General features: G+C 43.8%; 1 protein-coding gene across 7 annotated transcripts in view; it reads left to right on the top strand.

The window, feature by feature from the left end:
* Positions 1–22,144, top strand: part of lama5 (laminin, alpha 5) — a 120,210-nt gene that overhangs the window by 38,235 nt on the left and 59,831 nt on the right. For all 7 annotated transcript variants that reach the window (XR_004899078.1, XM_036008448.1, XM_036008447.1 and 4 more), the window contains exons 3-8: positions 522–639; positions 5,181–5,299; positions 6,615–6,785; positions 6,968–7,065; positions 16,236–16,351; positions 21,883–22,001. Coding sequence is in view for 6 of the 7 variants with exons in the window: in XM_036008448.1 (XP_035864341.1) it covers positions 522–639; positions 5,181–5,299; positions 6,615–6,785; positions 6,968–7,065; positions 16,236–16,351; positions 21,883–22,001 (741 nt within the window). In the remaining variant the exon portion in view is untranslated. The remainder of the gene's footprint in view (positions 1–521; positions 640–5,180; positions 5,300–6,614; positions 6,786–6,967; positions 7,066–16,235; positions 16,352–21,882; positions 22,002–22,144) is intronic.

Here is a 22,144-nt window from a genome sequence, read left to right on the forward strand (position 1 = left end):
CCTTTTTCACCACAATTGTCTTCTTCAAAGGGTCATTTTGTGTCTTTTCAACCCCATTTCCCCATACATTTGTGTCAGTATGTGATGAAAAATCTTTGAAATTTGAAATTGGTCCAGTATTGAGCGAGATCGCAGGCCCAAACTGTGCTGCAACACGACACGATGGGGCAATAGTGCAGCTCCCGTGGGTGCTGTGTCCCCCTATAAGCCCAAAGAATGCGTTGTCAGGAGTGGGACCTGTTGCTGCCAGACATCTGTGGTCTGGATGTGTCCAGTGATAGACCTCGGACACAGCCCAGCAAGGAGAGTAATCAAGACCAGCGTTGTATAAATATGAATATATTTGTGCCATTGATGGGTATGTCAGTGTGGTTGTTTCTACCTCAGAGCTCTTGTTTCCAATGTTGCACTTCTACTCTCATATTTCATCATCAGACATGTTCAGAGCTGACCCAAACAATGTGAAATGTGTGTTTGAATATGTGAGTAATGCCAGTGTCTTCATCTCTGTGTCTCCGCAGGTCTTCCACGTGGCCTACGTGCTGATCAAGTTTGCAAACTCTCCCCGTCCGGACCTCTGGGTTCTGGAGAGATCCGTGGACTTTGGGCAGACCTACCAGCCCTGGCAGTACTTTGCCTGTGAGTAGGAACATATATTATATACATAAATATACATATATTCAGCCAGGGGCATAGGGCTTGTTTCAACATTGGGTGGGACACACATGGGACCGCACAACATTTTGAGCGTCAATCACTTAATTTCCTGCATTTTGGTGGATTTTTATGCAACAATCTCTGGTGCAAATGTCTTTATGTAAAGGGAATTATTACTCTCCTATAGTTAGGAGCCATCCCATAGTTCAAAACTGTTTGCATATTCAAAACCCGTTTTTTGGGATGTTTTGTAGGACTCATGCACATCTCAACAACAAATCTGTCAGAGAACGAGGCCTTGCTAAAGCCAGAAGCTCCAAAGTTTTTACAAAAAATCTACATAAACGACATGAAATCACAAAAAGTATTGCAAAGTAGACACAATTCTTGTTTCTCCAATACGTTTTGAGCTCCCTGAAAGGTTATTTTTCCCTCTTCTGGGGAGTGGGGTTGTCTTATGAGAGTGGACAAATCTATCTCTTCTAAATATTGGGGGGACCCCCCCCCCCCCCGAAATCTACGCCTATACAATGCATATGCGCACATGTGTGCCTCCAGATGTTATTCTGGTTATTAGGAGCAAACCGAGTCAGATTCCATCTTCATCACTTCATGCTTTCCTAACCTCCCCTAGGGTTCTCCTTAATTCTCCCTCTAATCTCAGAGTTAAACAGCAGCCCCGAGGGACGGGGGGGAGGGGGGGTCCATTACATCATTAGAGCTGCCATCTGATTGGCTGTGGCAGCTGTCAGTCCAGGTGGGCTGCAGGGGGAATTCCAGGCATGTCTGCTAACAGGTCTCAGCTTGTAGTAGAAGAGGGTGTGTGTGTGTGTGTGTGTGTGTGTGTGTGTGTGTGTGTGTGTGTGTGGGGGCAGTTATTTGCATTATTGTAAGACGCTCCAGGTGTCCTAGAAAATGTTGATGGAAACGACAAAATTTGAAAAAAAATATAATAATAAGTTGTGACGTAGTGAACATGTAAGTCACATACTATAGTCCCGGTATCCATCGGATGGGGGAAAGATTGGGATACGGGTCCCATCCAGGGCGCCGTACACTCGTGGCACAAGGTGCGTATTGACGAACCGGTTCAACAGCTTGAATGGTTTGGCCCTGCGCACAGCGTATACTTAGCGGTGAACGGTTGTCTCGCTGCTGACACCAAATGTCTCTGCCACAAGCCTGGATTCTGCACAGGTGGCCCACTTGTCCAATGCTACCTCTCTCCATTTAGCCAAAGAACTTAGCTTCTAAACTCTTTGATTTAGCAAGACGGTTTGCAATCTACAACCGTGCGTAACGTCAATACGTTAACGTCAATATGCATTTTGTCAAGTAGTTGAACATTCATGGCCCAGAAGCTTCCTAAATCTGGTCCGCTTGGTTCCTGGACTGACAGATGATGAGCCTTGAATGCTGCTGGTTGTTACTTTCAGTATACATCCCCAAAATCCTCTGGTGCCAGGACAGGGGCCGAGCGTGCCAACTGTCACCCCGAGCCGGCTCGAGTCGACACGGCTACTTAAGATCACCTCCCGCCTGCTGAGAACCTTTTCTTTTTAACCCCAAAAATTCAGTAAAAGTACCATTTGTTTAGATATACTTCATAGTATCTGTAGAGCTTTTTACAAAAGGCAGCTTAACTCTTTTGAAATATCGACAGTGTCTTATAGTCAGGGGGAGGGCAGGAGGATACGTGTGTGTGTGTGTGTGTGTGTGTGTGTGTGTGTGTGTGGTACTACAGAGTAAATTAGTGTTGGCCTCAAAGCTGTAAACCTATTTATTTGTCAGTTTTAGTTTCAACTAATTGCTGCAGCTGTCAGCAGCACACACACACACGCACGCACGCACACACACACACACACACACACACACACACACACACACACACACACACACACACACACACACACACACACTCCAATAATTGGCAGTGACATCTTGACATTATAATATCACCCGTCCCTCTTCGTCTTTGTCTTGTTTTCGTGCTCTTCCTCTCTGCTTCTATGCCAAGGACACACATCGGAGATAAAGGGAAAGTATTCCAGGAATGTACCGCTGCGTCTTCATGAAGAAACGATGTGACTTAAACAAGCCGAAGTCTCAAACTGCCACACACGCTTATACAGTTTGATTATTCCTAAAAGGCAGACGGTTGTTTCCCTAAAGCCAGGTCGAGCTGCCAACATTTATACAAGGAGATGAAATGAAATGAGATGAACATAACCAACCTTTTAGTCTTCAGACTGGTCATATTTTGTTAAAGTGGCTGAATTGTGTGAACAAAATCTGAAAATAGTGTGTGTTTTTTAGTCAGGGACTATGCAAGGTTGGATCAACTTCTCAAAAGTGAGGATTGGCTTTTTCATCTCCATGAATTGGATATCTTTAGTTTTTAAATCTGAAAACATCTTAAATGCAAATGTCCTAAAAGCCTAGGTGAAAAAAAAAGTTTATTTAGGATGTTGGCCAAAAATTTACATCTATGGCAAAAACCGAGCCAACAATGCCCAAAAAAACTTGCCATTCAGGGCTTCTGTACCTACTGTACATAATTGATTAATAATAAAAAAAAATAATTCTAGATTTATATTGAATTAGATCAGATTAAGGTTTACAGTAGGGTTTGGCTTAAAGAGATTTATACAGAGTTAGGCTACATTTACATCGCTATATTTTAGTTTAAAAACTTCTGCTACCTTTCCCCCTCTCATTCCCCCTGCTCTGGCGTCTCCCCCTCTCATTCCCCCTGCTCTGGCTCCCCCTCTCATTCCCCCTGCTCTGGCGTTTCCCCCTCTCATTCCCCCTGCTCTGGCGTCTCCCCCTCTCATTCCCCCTGCTCTGACATTTCCCCCTCTCATTCCCCCTGCTCTGGCGTCTCCCCCTCTCATTCCCCCTGCTCTGACATTTCCCCCTCTCATTCCCCCCTGCTCTGGCGTCTCCCCCTCTCATTCCCCCTGCTCTGGCGTCTCCCCCTCTCATTCCCCCTGCTCTGACATTTCCCCCTCTCATTCCCCTTGCTCTGGCGTCTCCCCCTCTCATTCCCCCTGCTCTGGCATCTCCCCCTCTCATTCCCCCTGCTCTGACATTTCCCCCTCTCATTCCCCCTGCTCTGGCGTCTCCCCCTCTCATTCCCCCTGCTCTGACATTTCCCCCTCTCATTCCCCCCTGCTCTGGCGTCTCCCCCTCTCATTCCCCCTGCTCTGGCGTCTCCCCCTCTCATTCCCCCTGCTCTGACGTTTCCCCCTCTCATTCCCCCTGCTCTGGCGTCTCCCCCTCTCATTCCCCCTGCTCTGGCGTCTCCCCCTCTCATTCCCCCTGCTCTGACATTTCCCCCTCTCATTCCCCCTGCTCTGGCGTCTCCCCCTCTCATTCCCCCTGCTCTGACATTTCCCCCTCTCATTCCCCCCTGCTCTGGCGTCTCCCCCTCTCATTCCCCCTGCTCTGGCGTCTCCCCCTCTCATTCCCCCTGCTCTGACATTTCCCCCTCTCATTCCCCTTGCTCTGGCGTCTCCCCCTCTCATTCCCCCTGCTCTGGCATCTCCCCCTCTCATTCCCCCTGCTCTGACATTTCCCCCTCTCATTCCCCCTGCTCTGGCGTCTCCCCCTCTCATTCCCCCTGCTCTGACATTTCCCCCTCTCATTCCCCCCTGCTCTGGCGTCTCCCCCTCTCATTCCCCCTGCTCTGGCGTCTCCCCCTCTCATTCCCCCTGCTCTGACATTTCCCCCTCTCATTCCCCCTGCTCTGGCGTCTCCCCCTCTCATTCCCCCTGCTCTGGCATCTCCCCCTCTCATTCCCCCTGCTCTGACATTTCCCCCTCTCATTCCCCCTGCTCTGGCGTTTCCCCCTCTCATTCCCCCTACTCTGGCGTTTCTGAGCCCCTAAACTGGAGACATTTGGAAACCCTTCTGACCCGTTTTGGTTAGGAATCTGTGGGGTTGTGTTGCCGTCTCAACGGCCGCAAACGGAGACCTTTGGCCACACCGACACTGACGCCAACGTTTCTCCTCCTGATTGGGTCATGAGGTCTCGTTCTCTGAGACTAAGCTACTAATGTTACCAAGGTAACTAACTACCAGCAACGGGCGGAGTATACATGCTGCCTCCTGTTTATGCGCAATATACCAGAATGTTGATGACATATTTTGGTTAGGGCGTGTTAGTTTAAACGGAGATTAGTTCTTCTACTGGAGCTAAAAACACTTGGCACCGAGTTCTGTGAAAGCTGGTGATTGTGCACTCCAGCTGTTGTGAAGCTGAAAATGCAGCTGAGGTATATTTAGGGAGGACTGTTGGGTAAAATATAGACCTCCACCAAGCCGAGACCCTCCTCTAATTATCACACGGAGACGCATCATTAAAATGCCACAAGATGCTCAGGATGTTCACACGTTTGCAAATATGTGTTTGGGCTGATTAGAAGCTTTTCTTTTCTCTCCCCCCTTTCTCTGCCTCTGTCTCTCTCCCTCTCGTGTGTGTGTGTGTGTGTGTGTGTGTGTGTGTGTGTGTGTGTGTGTAGCCTCCAAGAGAGACTGTATTGAGCGTTTTGGACAGAGGACCATTGAGAGGATCAGCAATGACAACGACATTGTCTGCACCACCGAATACTCCCGTATAGTCCCGCTGGAAAATGGAGAGGTGAGTGTGCATTTTGGTCGACAGCTGTTGACCGTTAGCTTATCGGCAGGTAGCATGCAGCTGAAAACACAGGTTAACGTTAGCTTACCTGCTGGTAGCATGCAGCTGAAGACACAGGGTAACGTTAGCTTACCAGCTGGTAGCATGCAGCTGAAGACACAGGGTAACGTTAGCTTACCAGCTGGTAGCATGCAGCTGAAGACACAGGGTAACGTTAGCTTACCAGCTGGTAGCATGCAGCTGATGACACAGGGTAACATTAGCTTACCTGCTGGTAGTATGCAGCTGAAGACACAGGGTAACGTTAGCTTACCGGCAGGTAGCGTGCAGCTGAAGTCACAGGGTAACATTAGCTTACCTGCTGGTAGCATGCAGCCGAAGACACAGGGTAACATTAACTTACCAGCTGGTAGCATGCAGCTGAAGTCACAGGGTAACATTAGCTTACTGGCAGGTAGCATGTGTCAAACTCAGCTGCATGTGTCAAACTCAGCTGCATGAAACATTTTGCCTTGAGTTATGGAAACAAACAATGAAGGTAAAGCATGTGGTCTCTGACGGGACTCCATTGTGCATTCATGTGCACCTTGTTGAGCCAACGGTGCATTCAATTGCACTTCGTAAACTAGAAGAACGAAGAACCCTTCTCTTATTGTGGCATTGTGGAAGAAAAAAATGTAAATACAAAATTGAATCGAATCATGGATTAGGAGAATCATGACATCCCTATCAGCAACAGATATGATTATAGATAAATCGTTTCAATCATTTTTCGAGCAAACATTCCTTAATTCCAACTACTCTAATAAGGATGTGCTGCATATGTGACTCTGGGACATTGTGATAGACGTTTTTCACAATTTTTCTGCATTTTATAGATACAAAAATTATAGATTAGTTGGGAAAAGAATCCGTTGATTAATCGATAATGGAAATAATGGTTAGTTGAAGCACTGCATAGCTGCTATCGAGATCATGTTGTGGAATCAGGACCTAAATATCTTCAGGATTCCAAAGTATCTCCCAAGCTGTTTTCACACATATCTTCTTTTCATTTTTACAGTCACTGTAAAATTGTACATAAACATACTGAAATAGTTACTGAAATAGGAAATGAGCATGCAGAGCAATTTCAAAAAACACAGTATGTACTATATAGAGTGAATATAGTATATGTATAGTATTATGATGCAGTAGATCAGGTATTGTGAATATAATTTGGTTGATATCTTCCCTCTGATGTATTCCCAGGCTGTAATGTTTAATATGTCTTGGGTGTGTGAGCTGATATGCAGCGTCTGTCCTCCTGTCCCAGGTGGTGGTGTCCCTGGTGAACGGTCGGCCCGGGGCCATGAACTTCTCCTACTCCCCAGTGCTGAGGGACTTCACCAAGGCCACCAACATCCGGCTCCGCTTCCTGAGGACCAACACGCTGCTGGGACACCTGATGGGCAAGGCGCTCCGGGACCCCACTGTCACCCGCAGGGTAAGACAGGGCAACCATTTGGGGGAAGATTTATTGTAAAAGTTTGAATCCAGCATGGTTTAAATCCACCTTTACCAGCAGTCAGTCTTCTTTTTTTGCTGCCGTTGCCGGCACATCGCTGCATATCTGCACATTAACACCATCTGTAGAACTCATGTTTAGTATTGTTTTTATTTTTACAGTATTACTACAGTATCAAAGACATCAGTATCGGGGGACGCTGTGTGTGTAACGGACATGCTGAGGCCTGCAACGCCAAGGACCCCAACGACCCCTACAAGTAAGATACAGATTCATACCCAACCTTTAACACACACACACACACACACACACACACACAGGGACTCAGACTGCACTGTCATGACTCACAGACTTGTGGCAAACCAACATTGTTTTGACTGGATTTTGCAGTAGTCGACTGAACAAAGATGAGAGAATGTCTTGGTTAACAGACACGTCTACCTGCTCCAACACACAGCCTCAAACACGCACACACACACACACATATGCATGAACACACACACTTGTACGGACTTGTTGAAGGTATCTGGAGACGGCCTCTTGCAAAGCCGGTGATGTAGCTCTTTGCTTGTTGTTGCACATGATTGAGTTGGGAATTTGGGAGGAAAGGAGGAAAGGAGGGATTTAGAGGGAGGAGAGGGAGAGGGGGGGTGGGGAGGGGTGGTGGGACTGTCATATAGTTTGATGTACAGTGGAGGCGAATATACTGCTGCTGGGAGGGTTGACACTGTGACCCCGTCATTCTGCAGAAGATAGCAGTCATTTGTTTGACAGTAGATACAGAGCGACAGGTGGCTCTGTTTTGGGTTATTGCTCTACTCTAAATCAGCTCTACTCTCAATCTGGGGGCACGTTCTCCCCAAGGGTTGTATGACAATATGTAAGATTGGGAAACAAATGAACTAACTGTACCTCGCTGATCATACAGATTCTTTTGTCTTCATTGTAATGCCAAATCATCTGGATTTGGAGACCAGTTGAATTTCTGTGTAGCTAAGAGCGAGGACATACAGAGGTGTAGAACAGCAGCTTAAAAACATCTTCATGACCTGGATTAGGGTTGCAAAATTCTGGGAATATTCAAGGTGGAAACCTTTTGTGGGATTTAAGAGGAATTTAAGGGAATTATCTGGGAACATAGGCATGACCCTGCGAATTAGCCAACGCTAGCTAGCAAGTCAGCTAATGTGGACTGTGTGCAAACTTAGGGTTTGAATTAACAACTAATTCATAAAAAAAAAAAATGTTTTTTACAATAAAGAAAGAATGGAGATGAATTAAAACTCCTCAGTGAGCTAATGTTACCCCTATCAATCAAGCTACATCCCGCGTGGTAACAGCTAGCTAGAAAAAAAAGCTAGCAGAAGGAGTTCACAAGTTAAATATGTGTCTGCTGTAATGAAAAGTATGCTGCTGAATGCCGTGGATGCTTAAAATTGAATTAAATGGGCATACTTTTAACTTTAAAATGCCATAAGTGTTGCTTTTTTATGTGCATTTTCCCCCAAATGAGCTCACAATGAAAAGGTGCGATTTTTATATTGAAATTGTGCAAAATTTCCAAAAGATTCCCCAAATTCCAGAGCTTAACTTCCCTCGGAACATTTCCAGATATATACCTACCCTTTGCAGCCATCACCTGGATTAATATTGAGTTACTAAAGTGACATATCAGTCACAATAGGCAGCAGAGGAGCGCATTATTCATTTTCATTTTCATTTTCATTTTCATTATCAGCCCAAAATATGTGTCTTGGCTTGGAGTTTAAATGCCGTCTCGGTGAATCCCTTAAGGGAGACAGAGACTTTGAGTTCTACGGTTACACTGTAAGCAGAGACTGCAATCATTTTCCAGAACGTCGTATCTGTGTTTGAGTCGGTATCTTTTTGACGCTGAGCAGAGCGGCGTTCAGCCTCAGACACGCTGTCAGGTGTGTGTTTAAACTAAAGCTGTTGAAATTCAACTTCACCTCCCTTCCTCTGCGTGTCTGTCCGTGTTTGTGGCAGAGGACTGTGTGTTTGATGGGTGTTTGTAATATCTCGGAGGGGCCCTGATAGTGACTGTAAGAGGACAACGTCTGTGTACTTTCACATATCTGCTTGCATGCAACCGCCTCTTCACACGCTTATGCAGGAGACCTTGTAACACGTTTTTTCAGCTGACGGCAGATTAGTCTTGCATGTGCCAGACCTTCCTCCACAGCGCTGTGGAGGAGGGTCTGGCTAGTCCACACAGCATTCCTGGATGAGTGATGATCACAATCGTCTTGGGCGGAGCTAAGCGCCGGACGGAGCCACGGTGCCTCTGCAAAATAGCCTCAGGAAGGAACTTGTTTTGGTGGAACATGTGTATGTTCAAAAGTAGTTTTAGTCGAGCGAGAGAAAACTCAGATTGGACAGATATTCAGAGGCCACCAAAACTGCTGACAGATTGAAACAAACTGTAAGACGACGGTGGAATTTGTAGCAGAACTAGTTAGACCGACATCTTAAATCCACTTCCACAGCAAAATTAGGTATAATTCAGCTCTAAAAATGCACTGAGGTGTTTTAATGGCTCTGGTTGTATAGTTCAGATTTCATACAGTACTGTATGTGTTAATCTCATTCTGGCACCCGTGGCATACATTTACTCTACAGAGAGTGTTTATACTGCCATGATAATGTACGGCAGTTTAACAGAGAGTGTCTGTAGGCTGTACAGTACAGACACCTTATATATACAGTACCTGCTGAACCACTTCTGGCTTCACTCCTCCATTTATATGGGATAAGAGGGATTTCAGGAGATTATGGTATATTGATACTCATCTCCTGAAATCCCTCTTATCCCATGCATTTTGTGACGCACAGTATGTCTCAGTGAATGTGTGTTGGAGATGTCATGTTTAGAAAAAAAGAAAAGTTATGGTTCACCTGAAAATGTAACCAGGGTTTTAAATTATGTTTAGGAGCGCCTGAATTTAATGTAAGGCCCAAAGCATCATGCCTAATGGAGTACTTTGCAGAGTCCTACTTTGTACTATGGAAAGATCGGGTTACAACAGTTGCAGCCTAGAATGAAAACATGAGTAACAAGAAGGGCATCTCCGCCAAAAAGCCATGCCCCTATCTCACAATGTTAGCAAAAGTTCCAAATAATTTGTGCATCTGCCCCGTGGTTCGGATCTCTCCTGAAATTGAATACGTTCTTCCATGGCCCATGCTACACCCTTCCACCAAGTTTCAGAGAAATCGGCCCATTAGTTTTTTCCAAAATCCTGCTGACAGACAAACAAAAACATTAAACTCATTTAATGCCTAATTAGGCTTAAGTGCAGACGTCACGTTGGATCGTATTGTTGCCAGCTGGCTGCGTGGAATATATGTGCACATTGTTTGTTCTGTTGAGCGCCATTTGGTTTCACTTTGCTGCATCACCTCCAGTTCAGGATCAGAGCTCCGAGAGGCGAGGCTACATCTGGGTTTATCATCAGCACAGCCTGTGTGTGTGTGTGTGTGTGTGAGTGTGTGTGTGTGTGTGTGTATATGTGTGTTTGTGTGTGTGTGACTTTTCCTTTGGGTGTCAGGATAATAACAAAGCTTAAAGAGGAAGGAACTATGGAGGAAGATAAGTTGTGTTCTTGTGCCTTTTTGTAATCCCTTTGTGAGTTTAGTACAATAAACTATTATAATACTATTAGAGTGAATTCCAGCAGTGATTGAGAGTGTTGAGAGGTTAACTGGGGAGGAGTCTCATATTTTTTGAAGACCACAGAACCAAATAATAATCAGATTTGGTGCTATTTGATGCTGAGAATTGATCACTTCCCCACTTTGGTATACTATGCCGACAATGGTATACTATGAACCGTCAGTGAGGATGTTTACATGCACACCAATATTCCACTATTATTCCAAATATGACAATATTCTGAATTTAATACTGGTCATGTTAACAGCATATTCCGAATAAGAACTTTTTCTGAATATAGCATTTTCCGCTTAAGACGTGTGATATGCCGGTATTATTCGGGTTTTAAGGGGAATTCTTTGGACATGTATACAGCGCATTCTGAATATGCATCTCAATCAGGGTTTTTACGCCCAGTTTACGCCCTCTTGCCTGTTTATGGCTTACGGTCAGCTCTGTGCGTTGCTATGGTTGCTGTACACAAACCAACCAGCCAACAGTTTGCAAGGCTGCAGACCCGATAAGAAGGAGAAACACAGCTACTTTTAAACATTGTCAAAGACTTGGATATCAACAGGTTTTTGGATATGCGCACACATCGCTACGACGACCTTTTCAAGAAGCTGGTTGAAGGAATGAAAGAGGGACGCTGTGTTCACACGCTCCAACAAGTCCGCCACCGCTGGTACACTTTGAAGAAATCGTATTTTGCACGGCTACATGTAAACAGGAATATTAGTTAAATATTCACCTTCATTAGCCATGGAAAAAGCTTAGTCGGAATATCGGAATAAGGGCAAAAATCTGAATATTATGTGCATGTAAACGTAGTCAGTGTTTAATTTAGGACTCTTCTGGTTCTTTCACACATAACAGAATGATTAACCTCAAAGGAAAAAGCAATCGCTAAAACAGGAACCTTTTCAAACTGTTTAAAGTACTCTTCAGACATAATCTCTGCTCTGCAACTGGCATTGAAATAATTATAGGTGTGATAGTGCAGTGGATAGAAAATGTGATACAGGGAGTATTCTGGCCTTTTTAAACTAAATTCAGTGACGTGGATTGATATCATATTGCAATGTGGTTTACATTTTTATCAACATTTTTTTTATTATTCTTCAAACATTCAAGTGTATCCCTGGAGTATACTTGCGTTTGTTTCATGCAGGTGTTCGATTGATGGGAACACAGTGTGAGGAATTTAAATAAATCCCTCCTGACCTCATCAAGCTTTTGGAGATGCTCGGTCTGGTTTGTGTCAGAGCGAAGGAATGCAGATGTGAAAACGTACATCAATGCGGCACTTTGTTTAAGGTCGTTATATCCAGCAGGTGTGTTATAGACTGTTATAGGACTGCTGACTGGAGCTCTGTGTTTAAAGGCACTGCTGATATTATCGTGACTGGGAGAAACTCAACACTTTGCAGTTTGAAGGAAACACAGATGCATTATGGTCAAGAGAGTGTCCTCAGGGGGGAAGTACTGTCCTTATGTCAGTTCACCTAAAGTAGAAGCACTGATGTAAAACATCTGCTGAATTATTTGTATCCCCGGTGGGGACAAAATGTATCCCCCCCTCTCAAAGTGATCAATGCTACTTCACCAATGGACCATATATTATATAACGATACCAGTATCGGAAAGGATCCGATATTGCCTAAAATGCTGATATAGGTATCAGAAAATGCTGGAGTTTATACACCGATGCGATACCACGTAATTTATTTAGTCACGACTGACTGAAAAGAAAGTTCTACGGCATTCATTGTTTATTGTTTAAAAGTTCAACCTGAGCCAGGCCGTAAAACAAGGGTAGAAATCACATCGCATCCATACAGGGATAGTAGTATACAGCAATACAATATATGACACGCTGGTATCGGATCGGTACTCGGTATCGGCCGATACGCAGGTTCAGGTATCGGAATCAGTATCAGGAAGCAAAAAATGGTCAGAGGATCTCTAATTAAAATGGTACAGACTGGGACTATGCCTTGGCATGTTCCAGGCAAACCAAATCAGCCAAAACATTTTACTCCCTTGTAATATTTCTCTATGGGCTTTTTTTGAACCGTGATTTGAGAACACTACCGTTACACAGAGGACGGCAGTTGAGCAGGGGGGTCATCAGTGTGGCCCAGGACACACGGCCATAGCGCTTGGATCTCAATGCATCCTGGGTGCATTCACACCTGTACTCAGAGATGTCCGGTTGGGATTAGATCACCCAGGACAGATGTTAATGCCAGGTGTGAACAGGGTCTTAGGGCACTGGTTGATCGAATTTTGTGACTAACATTGTAAGCAATTAAGCAGTTAACAGCAAACAATCATACAGTATCTGTCCAGCTTAACATATGAAATCCACAATTTTAAATAGACAGTGCTGAGGTTACTAAACTGAAGTAAGTAAACACATTGGAAGCTACAAAATTAAGAACGCAAAATGATAATTTCTTGGTAACCCCTGTTTTTCCGGTGTCCGGTCTCTATCAGTCTGTGGTCCAGTGAGGTTGTTTCAGTGATGTAGAGTTCCTGTAATTTAACTTCTTCAGATATAGATAATGTGACATTCAGGAAATAATGAATGGGAAAACAGAATGGCAAACTTCAATGAAACTCTGGTATTCTAACTATAGATTGAAAAGTGAAATTCAGCTTCATAGCCCTCTGAGTAATGACCAAATTCTTCGCTCAGGAAGCTGCTGGTCCACAGCTAACGATCCAAAACCAGGAAGTAGTGAATTTGGGTGGAAACCGTCCATTGAAAGTCATTTCCTATTACGCTTGAACAGAACTGATCGCCAGGGAGGAAAGGAGAGAAGGATGCAGAGCGAGAGAGGGAGAGGGCGAGAGAGCTAAGAGACGCATGAGTGAGCGTGCAAATGAAATTGTGTGTGAGCGAGAGAGACAGAATGAATAGATCTGATAGTCAAGGTGAACGCTGGGAACACAATGAGCATGTTGAAACACAATACACAGACACGTTATCAGCACAGAGCAGAGTGCAGTCACACCCCTCCCGCAGAAGAGCAAGCTCCCCACAGACATTTTAAACCCATAAAATACCTTTGAAATAGAGACTTCTTTTATTTTACCATGGGTTTTTAAGACCTTTGACCCCTTAATAATTAAATACATGGTGATACATGGTGAAAGAACTACTTAAACTCGCGACTGTAGACACAATGAAGCATGTTTTTGCAGCTGCGTGGTTTATCTGTCACTTCAGTTTATGCAGACTCTTATTTCCAAAACAGCTGTCATGTTTTTAATGTTTGAAAACCTGCAGTTAAACTGAAGGTCAGTGCATTCATCCAGGCTTTGTGTTTTTACTGTCAACACAGATATACTTAGGAGTTCAGGACTTAAGACTCAAGAGCATTCATTTTTATTCTCAAGGATTCTTATTTTCAATAGAAATTTATTATGAAAGGTACAGAAAAATATGTAAAGAAAATGAAAGGGGAGAGACTGATATTATCTAAAACTTGGCATAAAGAGACATGATTATCTTAAGTTAGCCATAAAGTACTGCTATTCTGTTTTTTTGTTATTGTGTTTAAATTATTTATATTTAACATGTATGTTGAGGTATGTATTGTCAATTTGTGCCTTTGTTTTATTGTTTATGTGTAATAAAAAATAAAAAAAATGAGGATAATAATATGTAGAGGTTAGCGTCGGTCTGGTGAATGAAATCAAGCTACGTATTCTGTGCATTTTCCTCAATCCAACAAGTCCTCCTAATCAATCGATGATATCAATACAATACAATACAAGAGAGAAGAGAAAAGGTAAATATTACCTTAATGTTTCTGTATCTGTACTTTTAGCGCCAGTTTAAGTCATGTTGACCACAGATTTAGTCATATTTATATTTGTTTTAGAAAAACGTGTAAGGATTGATGTAGTGACCCCTTTGCCATTCAATTGAACGCCAACACAGTTGCATAGTCTATTTGTTTTCTGACGCATGTAGTAAATGACCAAAATGTTCAGTGTTCACAATTTATTTATTTCCATTTGTTTTTTAATTAATGCAACACCCGAGTAGCCTGGCTCCGCCCCCCTACGTACTTCCGCTCAATTTTCATTTCCCTTCAGTACTCCGTCTGGGTTTGCGGTATAGTCTTGGGTTTTCTCCAGCCAAATTTTTGGCGGTCCAATCAGCGAACAGAGGGAGGGGCTGAGAACGATGATGTTGAGGCCGTGCGCTAGAGTTATAGTTCTGTAATGGCGGCGGAGAAAGATGCGGTCTGTTGTGGCAACGCTGCAGAATATCCAGAAGTTAAAGCCCGAGCAAGAACAATCTTTGCTGAGTTGTGTTGGTGGCCATGATGTTGTGTTGGTGGCCATGATGTTGTGGCCCTCCTCCCCATGGGGTTCGGGAACAGTTTGATTTTCCAGTTCGCTCCGTTAGTGGTGAAGGAGTTAGCTAAGGCGAACGCTAGCGACGCTAAGCCGACGTCATGACCAAACGTTAGCAATTGGTTATGGCAGATCCAGAGTGTCTCTGGGCAGATCCAATAGTTTTAAACTTCAACAGAGTACCCGCCTTCAAAGAAGGTCACACTTGTCAATGGAGAGTGGCCAGACTCTCTGTATAAATGAAATGTACCAGAGTCTGGTAGGACCTGGCTAGTGGACCAGAGTCTGGTAGGACCAGGCTAGTGGACCAGAGTCTGGTAGGACCAGGCTAATGTACCAGAGTCTGGTAGGACCAGGCTAGTGTACCAGAGTCTGGTAGGACCAGGCTAATGGACCAGAGTCTGGTAGGACCAGGCTAATGTACCAGAGTCGGGTAGGACCTGGCTAGTGGACCAGAGTCTGGTAGGACCAGGCTAGTGGACCAGAGTCTGGTAGGACCAGGCTAGTGTACCAGAGTCTGGTAGGACCAGGCTAATGGACCAGAGTCTGGTAGGACCAGGCTAACACCCGAGTGCATGTCCCTCTTGATTATAATACCTTACCTCTAATTGACAGTGAACTACTGCCCCAAGTGGCCGGAGGTTGAAGCCACACAAACACAAGCATAAACCAAAATTACTATTACAATTGGAATTCAACTGAAACCACAGGAATAACATTTGATTGGTGATTTTCTTGGATCTGTTTCCTTCCTCTCCGTTGCACCTCTGTCTCCTGTGACTCCAGTCCTCCCTCCTGTGTTTGTCTTTCTTTGACCGGTTAAGAGGACAAGAGAATGGCGTTAAGAGGGCTGTTCCTCTGTCTCTCTGCTGTGTTTTGGCCACACTCAGGCCGCAGGTTTACAGACTAATCCGATTAACAGCCGGGGTGAAGCAGTCAGCCGCTGTCGATGAAGGGGAAAGATTAACTCTTTCATTGTTGGGGGGGGGGGGTCTATTTCCACTTTTCTCTTTTCTTTTGACTCTCTGTCACACTCCTCTTTCTTTCTTTCATTCTTTCATTCTGTTTCTGTCTTTCTTTTTGAAGTGACAGCAGCAGGGTAAGAGGAAGAGGAATGTGAACTTTTGAGAAAAGTTCAAATGATGTTTTACCCAAAGTACAATAGGCAGAGATAGGTACATACCGTGGCATGTTTAAGGTGTGTGTGTGTGTGTGTGTGTGTGTGTGTGTGTGTGTGTGTGTGTGCGTGTGCGTGTGCGTGTGCGTGTGCGTGCGTGTGCGTGTGTGTGTGAAAAGCAATACAAAGGTGATGCCAACATAACACAATTTAAAACCACAGCTGTTGTTGTCTTTACTTATACTGTTCTTGTTGTTGTTTACAGGTTACAGTGCGACTGTCAGCACAACACCTGTGGCTTGTCTTGCGGCCAGTGTTGCCCTGGATACAACCAGTTGCCATGGAAACCGGCCACAACCTACAGCGCCAACGAGTGTGAACGTGAGTAGCACCATAGTCCTGATATACTGTGATACTGACGTACACACACACACACACACACTCAAGCATACGTGGAAGAACTCGTGCTTGGAAACACACACACACACACACACACACACACACACACACACACACACACACACACACAGAGTGTTGAATCACTGATCCCTGCAGAAGAATGTGTTGGTTCAACAGAACGAGTTGGCCTTAATTTAACAAAGCTGAACAGGCACATGGGGTGCAGTGCTGCTCTTAGCTTTCTTGGTAACTTTCACACATCTGTCTCTCTAAAATAGCTTCTTTTCTTCTGGTTGAATATGAACCTGAATATGATCAACATATTTGGAATATACCATACTTCTTTCCTGCCACATTTGTGCCGTAAGATCCGTGTCCACTTAGAGATGTTCCTCCTGCCACTGGATTCAGACCGCATTGATGCTGGGGCGTAAAGTTATCACAGTTTTCATATAAAAAAAGCAGCATTTGATCATTGGTCATTTACAGTTTTTACAACTGCTAACACACAAAGTCTCTATATGTCACACGGTTTTTGAAACCTCTCAGTCAAAGAGCAAAACCACACACCATGTCCCCAACACCATGAGCTATTTCTCAGCCTTTCACTCACTTTTCAATTGCATAAAACACTTTGTGATACCCAATCAGCAGAGACGTGTCTGTAAACTCGGGGTAATAAAAAGACAGAACACACAGCAGTGTGTTCAACGCACCCCCGTTTCAGTTTAAACCTCGCTCGCTCCGTGGCCCTCTGGGCTGAAATAAGAACTTTGAGACGGCCTTCACAAAGGAGGACCAGAACAACTTCCGGTTCAGCCGAGGACCGAGGAGTTGACGAGCTATCAGATATGGGCCATGAGATGCAGCCAAGTTCAAGGAGGAGGAGTTGGAAGAAGAAGAGAAGGAAGGAGAGCCATCTCTGGTGCCCCCCCCCCCCCCGCCTCCCATACGAACGTCTGGTCTGTACGATTATCACTCCATTTTGTAAGGAATGTTGTAATTTGGAGAAAAATAAAAAAAAGAAATTCTGTTTTATTTCCAGATAACTTTATATTGTAACATTAAAATAATGCTCTCCCTCCTTGTGGACGGTAGATTTGTTGAAAATCATTCGATATGAATATTTGCAGTCATAAACTAAAAGATTATTGGCACATGGGCCACCTTGAAGCATTTCCTCTATCAGCTAAAAGCTTTGATCGTGCCTTAAAACAATCTGGGACCGCGTCCTGCTGCCACCCACCCTTATCAAAACTCGGGTTATATTTACATGTGAGAGCCGTCTGTTATCAAATCTGCAGTTATATTTAACAAGGAACAACATCAGTAACACAATGGCAAACGGGTCACCAAAGGGCAACATGATATGCAACTCCAGAGAGAGGGAGATGAGGCGTTTGTAACTACTACTGCAGCTGGAAGTGCGTGTATTAGGCTTATAGACTGGGGTGCACATAACTGGTACGCAGGTACGCAGGTAGGAATGCGTAATGCCACTTGTGTTACTACGCGCCTTTGCGTACTTGACCGATCTTCTCATCTAACCTTACATGTTGCTTGTCAACTACTGCCAGAGATGTCCAAAAAGCAACAGACATTAAGCAGCTTCTTTGGCGTATCGCCACCTACAAAGAAACGCCAACTGGAGCCAGAGCCGAAGAAAATACTTTTTTCGGAAAAAGTGGCTCCACAATGTGCAGTGGCTTGAAGTTTGAGTGCACTGAAATGTGGTGCAAGATTTGCAGCTCAGATCCACATCTAGCAAACAACAGCAGGTGCATTTTATAAAGGCTCAAAGAATTTCAACCATCCTTTATTCGACAAACATGAAAAGAGCAAGGAGCACATGAATGTGAAATCTGTGTTATCTATAAGTTATAGATAATACAGATTTCTTTTTTTAACAAGCGTGAGGAACACAAAGCTGCACAAATTCATTTGTCCTGTAAAGTTTATTTTCATCCACAACTAGTCCTTCAATCCCAACGGAGGGAGCCACAACCAATCCAGATCAGGGCTTACGAAAACACAGAAAGAGTGTAGTTTAAATTCACATTAGTTCATTTCATATTTTGCGCAGAGAATGACCGCCAAGCAACTGTGCTGTTGTTCCTAAACACAACTCGCAACACAGACGGGGTGAATTTATGAACGAAAGTGTGTAAGTTCTGTCACAAAACAATCGTCGTTACGTAACGTTATCCTTGCTCTTTTTGTAAGTTGGTATACAGAAACCCTTGGCCTTTGCTAGTGGCTGTCACTACCCGATGTGAGTCGAGTGCAGATGTGAGTTGCGCATGCTCAGATTTAAACGGTTTACCGCGTAACGCCAAGGGATCCGGATCCGGCTGCAAGCAATTAGCTATCTATGATTGTTTGATTGCTAACGTTAGCTCAAAACGCCATTCAGGTGACAGCCTTTGTTGTGTTTGATTGCTAACTTGTAGCCAGCAGTGAACAAACTTCGTTATGTAGGTCCATTTTTATTGTATTGACATTCCAGAAGTCTCTTGTTAGTAGGTTCTTGTAGGCTACTTCAGACTCTAATCTAGAACCGACATCAGGGATCATGCCGTGCAAATGTGATGCCTTACACTAAATAATAAATGACTGCTATGTAATGTACCTATCTCATTATTCTGTGGCTAACAGCAAAACAGATCTGCGTGAAGTCGCAAAGTGACGCATGCGCAACTCACATCTGCACTCGGGGGTCCTCAGAGTTACTGCAGGGGGGCCGACCAAATTATTGTTAATTTTTTTAAAGTTTTTTTTAAGTACAGAAAAATACTTACACACATCTATAACATGAGACGGAGGCGGATAAGTAAGTCAAAAGTTGCAAAGAAATCCCCGCACTTTTGAAAGTTTTTCTAAAAGTTAACATGAATTAACATGAATCCAACATATATTCGAATCAAATATAAATCGGCCTATTTGTGAAAAAAATACATTGATGATAGGTTTACTGGCCTATAGGTAAGGAAGTCACTTCAGTTCATCCTAAGGATTCACTGTGCCATGTGTACGTTTAACATTAAAACATGATTAATAAAATCATGCCAACAATTATTATTTTAATAGCTTAGTATTCTATGTTCAAAAAAGGTATACAAAAGCTTTAGGCCGCCCACACTTTATTGTAGGCCCAGTTTAATATGCAACTTAATATGTAGTAGGGGGTCCCTGCTCCGTCTCTCTCTCAGTTTAGGGGTCCTTGGCTTGAAAACCGTTAAAGACCCACGGTTTAGAGAGAATATAAAATGTGTCTGAGAGCAGAGGGCAGCTCTGAGAGCAGTACTGTGTCTCTGGTCACGAGCCGAGTTATTCTGGTCTGCTTAGTTTATCACTCGACTGACTCACTGCACCGGATCGTCCTTAAAGCTCCGTTCAGATTTTTTTTTTTTTTTGTTGGTTGGTTTCAAGAAAGGGGGAAAAAAAAAGTCAAATGTGCCTCAGGTCTGAGAAAAACACTCACCGCTATCAGAGCTGGAGGATAAGGAGCGCTGGTTTATTCAGCCGGCACCTCTCAGGCGCTGAGGGTTAGATAAGGTTTCACTGACTCTGTATGAAGAGTAAACCTTGGTCTGGACTTCCTGCATGTGTGCATCTTAGGCATGGACTTCTCTTTCTTTATCTTAGATTAGGTTAAAGGATGTATGTAATCCTCTTACTGTATGTGTACATGCACAATGATGGGGGCGAATTTGGGCTGTTAGACTTCTGGCTAGGGATCGACCGGAAGGAGGAATTCTCTAAGTAATGACAACAACACTGTCGGCACGTCCACATGATACAAGCCTTATGTGATCCCGCATGCATCTTATGCTAAGATAAGCTAAGTGGCTTCATATTCTCCGTACAGCCATCAGTGTTGTCGATCTTCTTGTTTCCCAAAATGTGAAACTATCGCATTAAGTCTGGGCTTCCATTCCTCTTTATTCACATAATCAAAGGCATCAGTTACACATGTTCTTATCATCCATCCATCCATCTATCCATCTATCCATCCATCTATCCATCCATCCATCTATCCATCCATCCATCCATCCGTCCATCTATCCATCCGTCCATCTATCCATCCGTCCATCTATCCATCCATCCATCCATCCGTCCATCCGTCCATCTATCCATCCATCCATCCATCCATCCATCCGTCCATCCATCCATCCGTCCATCTATCCATCCATCCATCCATCTATCCATCCATCCATCTATCCATCCATCTGTCCATCTATCCATCCATCCATCCATCCGTCCATCCATCCATCCATCTATCCATCCATCCATCCGTCCATCCATCCATCCATCTGTCCATCTATCCATCCATCCGTCCATCCATCCATCTATCCATCCATCCATCCATCCATCCGTCCGTCCGTCCGTCCATCCATCCGTCCATCCATCCATCCGTCCATCTATCCATCTTCGTCCCCTTATCCAAGGTCGGGTTTATACATTATTACTTTAAATAGTAAATAACCAAATAACAGTTGGGTTGTTAATTTACATATAATGTCCATCATATTACAGACTTTTGTACCCAATTTAAAAAAACTCAAAAACTACTGTAAAAACTTAGACTTCTTTTTACTATGTACACATATACAGGCAGATGTTAAAATCAAACAATTCATCGTCATGTTGTTTTTACATGACTCTTTAGACCAACAGATTCTAATAAAAACTACAAAAAGTGTAACATAGTGAAACTAGAAGAGATTGCACCAGTCTTTGATCACTGACTGTAATCACACATGAAATAACCCTTTTATGATTCATAAACTCTCCCCAACCTTCTTGTTTCTACTTCAAGCTACAAAGAGCCTTCAAACGGTCTTTTTATCAAATGTCAGGAAACGATTCAGCCCGTGTGGTTGTTGTGGTAATTATGGCTTCTCTCATGTCTCTCTTTATGGATTTGTTTGGAGATGAGCTAGATATGATTCTGAGCAGCGTGTTTGTAATCTCCCACCCTGCTGAATGAACACCTGTCGGACGAAACGGCGTTCAAAACAACTACTGCATTTGAAGTGGCTTCACAGAGGCTGAGTGATGTCTGAGGATGTGTCAGACGGAACATAAACCTGTCCCTGAAGAAGAAATGAAATATTTTTGTGTGGCTGCAATTCTAAATGTTAGTAACATTCAGAATTGCAGCCACACAAAAATTGACTTTGTAGTGACATCCGGTGGAATTTCCAGCAGAACAAGAGCATGCTGGTGGAATGTCGTGGATATAGACTAGTTTTTTTATGTGCATGTACGCTATGACCATATATAGAGCCAAGAGTAGAAGAAACTGTTGAATGCGGAGCGTTCACAACAGTGGGAAATAACTTACTGAGCATGTCAGCTGCGTCTCTCGGTCTTCATCAGCGAATAAAGTTTGCTCCTGAACTTAAGTTTGATTGTAATTATTATTATTTGTTTTGTTTTTGTTAAACTACCAGCAGGTAATAAGATGCGTGATATTTGAGATATTACAAACTGCTGTCTGTGTGTTTCAGCGTGTAACTGTCACCGCCATTCCTTTGACTGCTACTACGACCCGGAGGTTGATCAGCAGAGAGGCAGCATGGACGTGCACGGACACCACCGAGGTGGAGGAGTCTGCCTCAACTGTCAGGTAACTAAAGGGGGGGGGATACATTAATAATGACTTATTATTATAAATATAAGCCTTACTCTGCACCCTTAGCATGGAATATGTTGCAGAACGACTTGAAACTCAATGAATGAATCTCGTTCAATGCTTTTAAATCCAAAATG

This window comes from Sander lucioperca, chromosome 12, assembly GCF_008315115.2.
Source record: "Sander lucioperca isolate FBNREF2018 chromosome 12, SLUC_FBN_1.2, whole genome shotgun sequence".
NCBI classification, from domain to species: Eukaryota; Metazoa; Chordata; class Actinopteri; order Perciformes; family Percidae; genus Sander; species Sander lucioperca.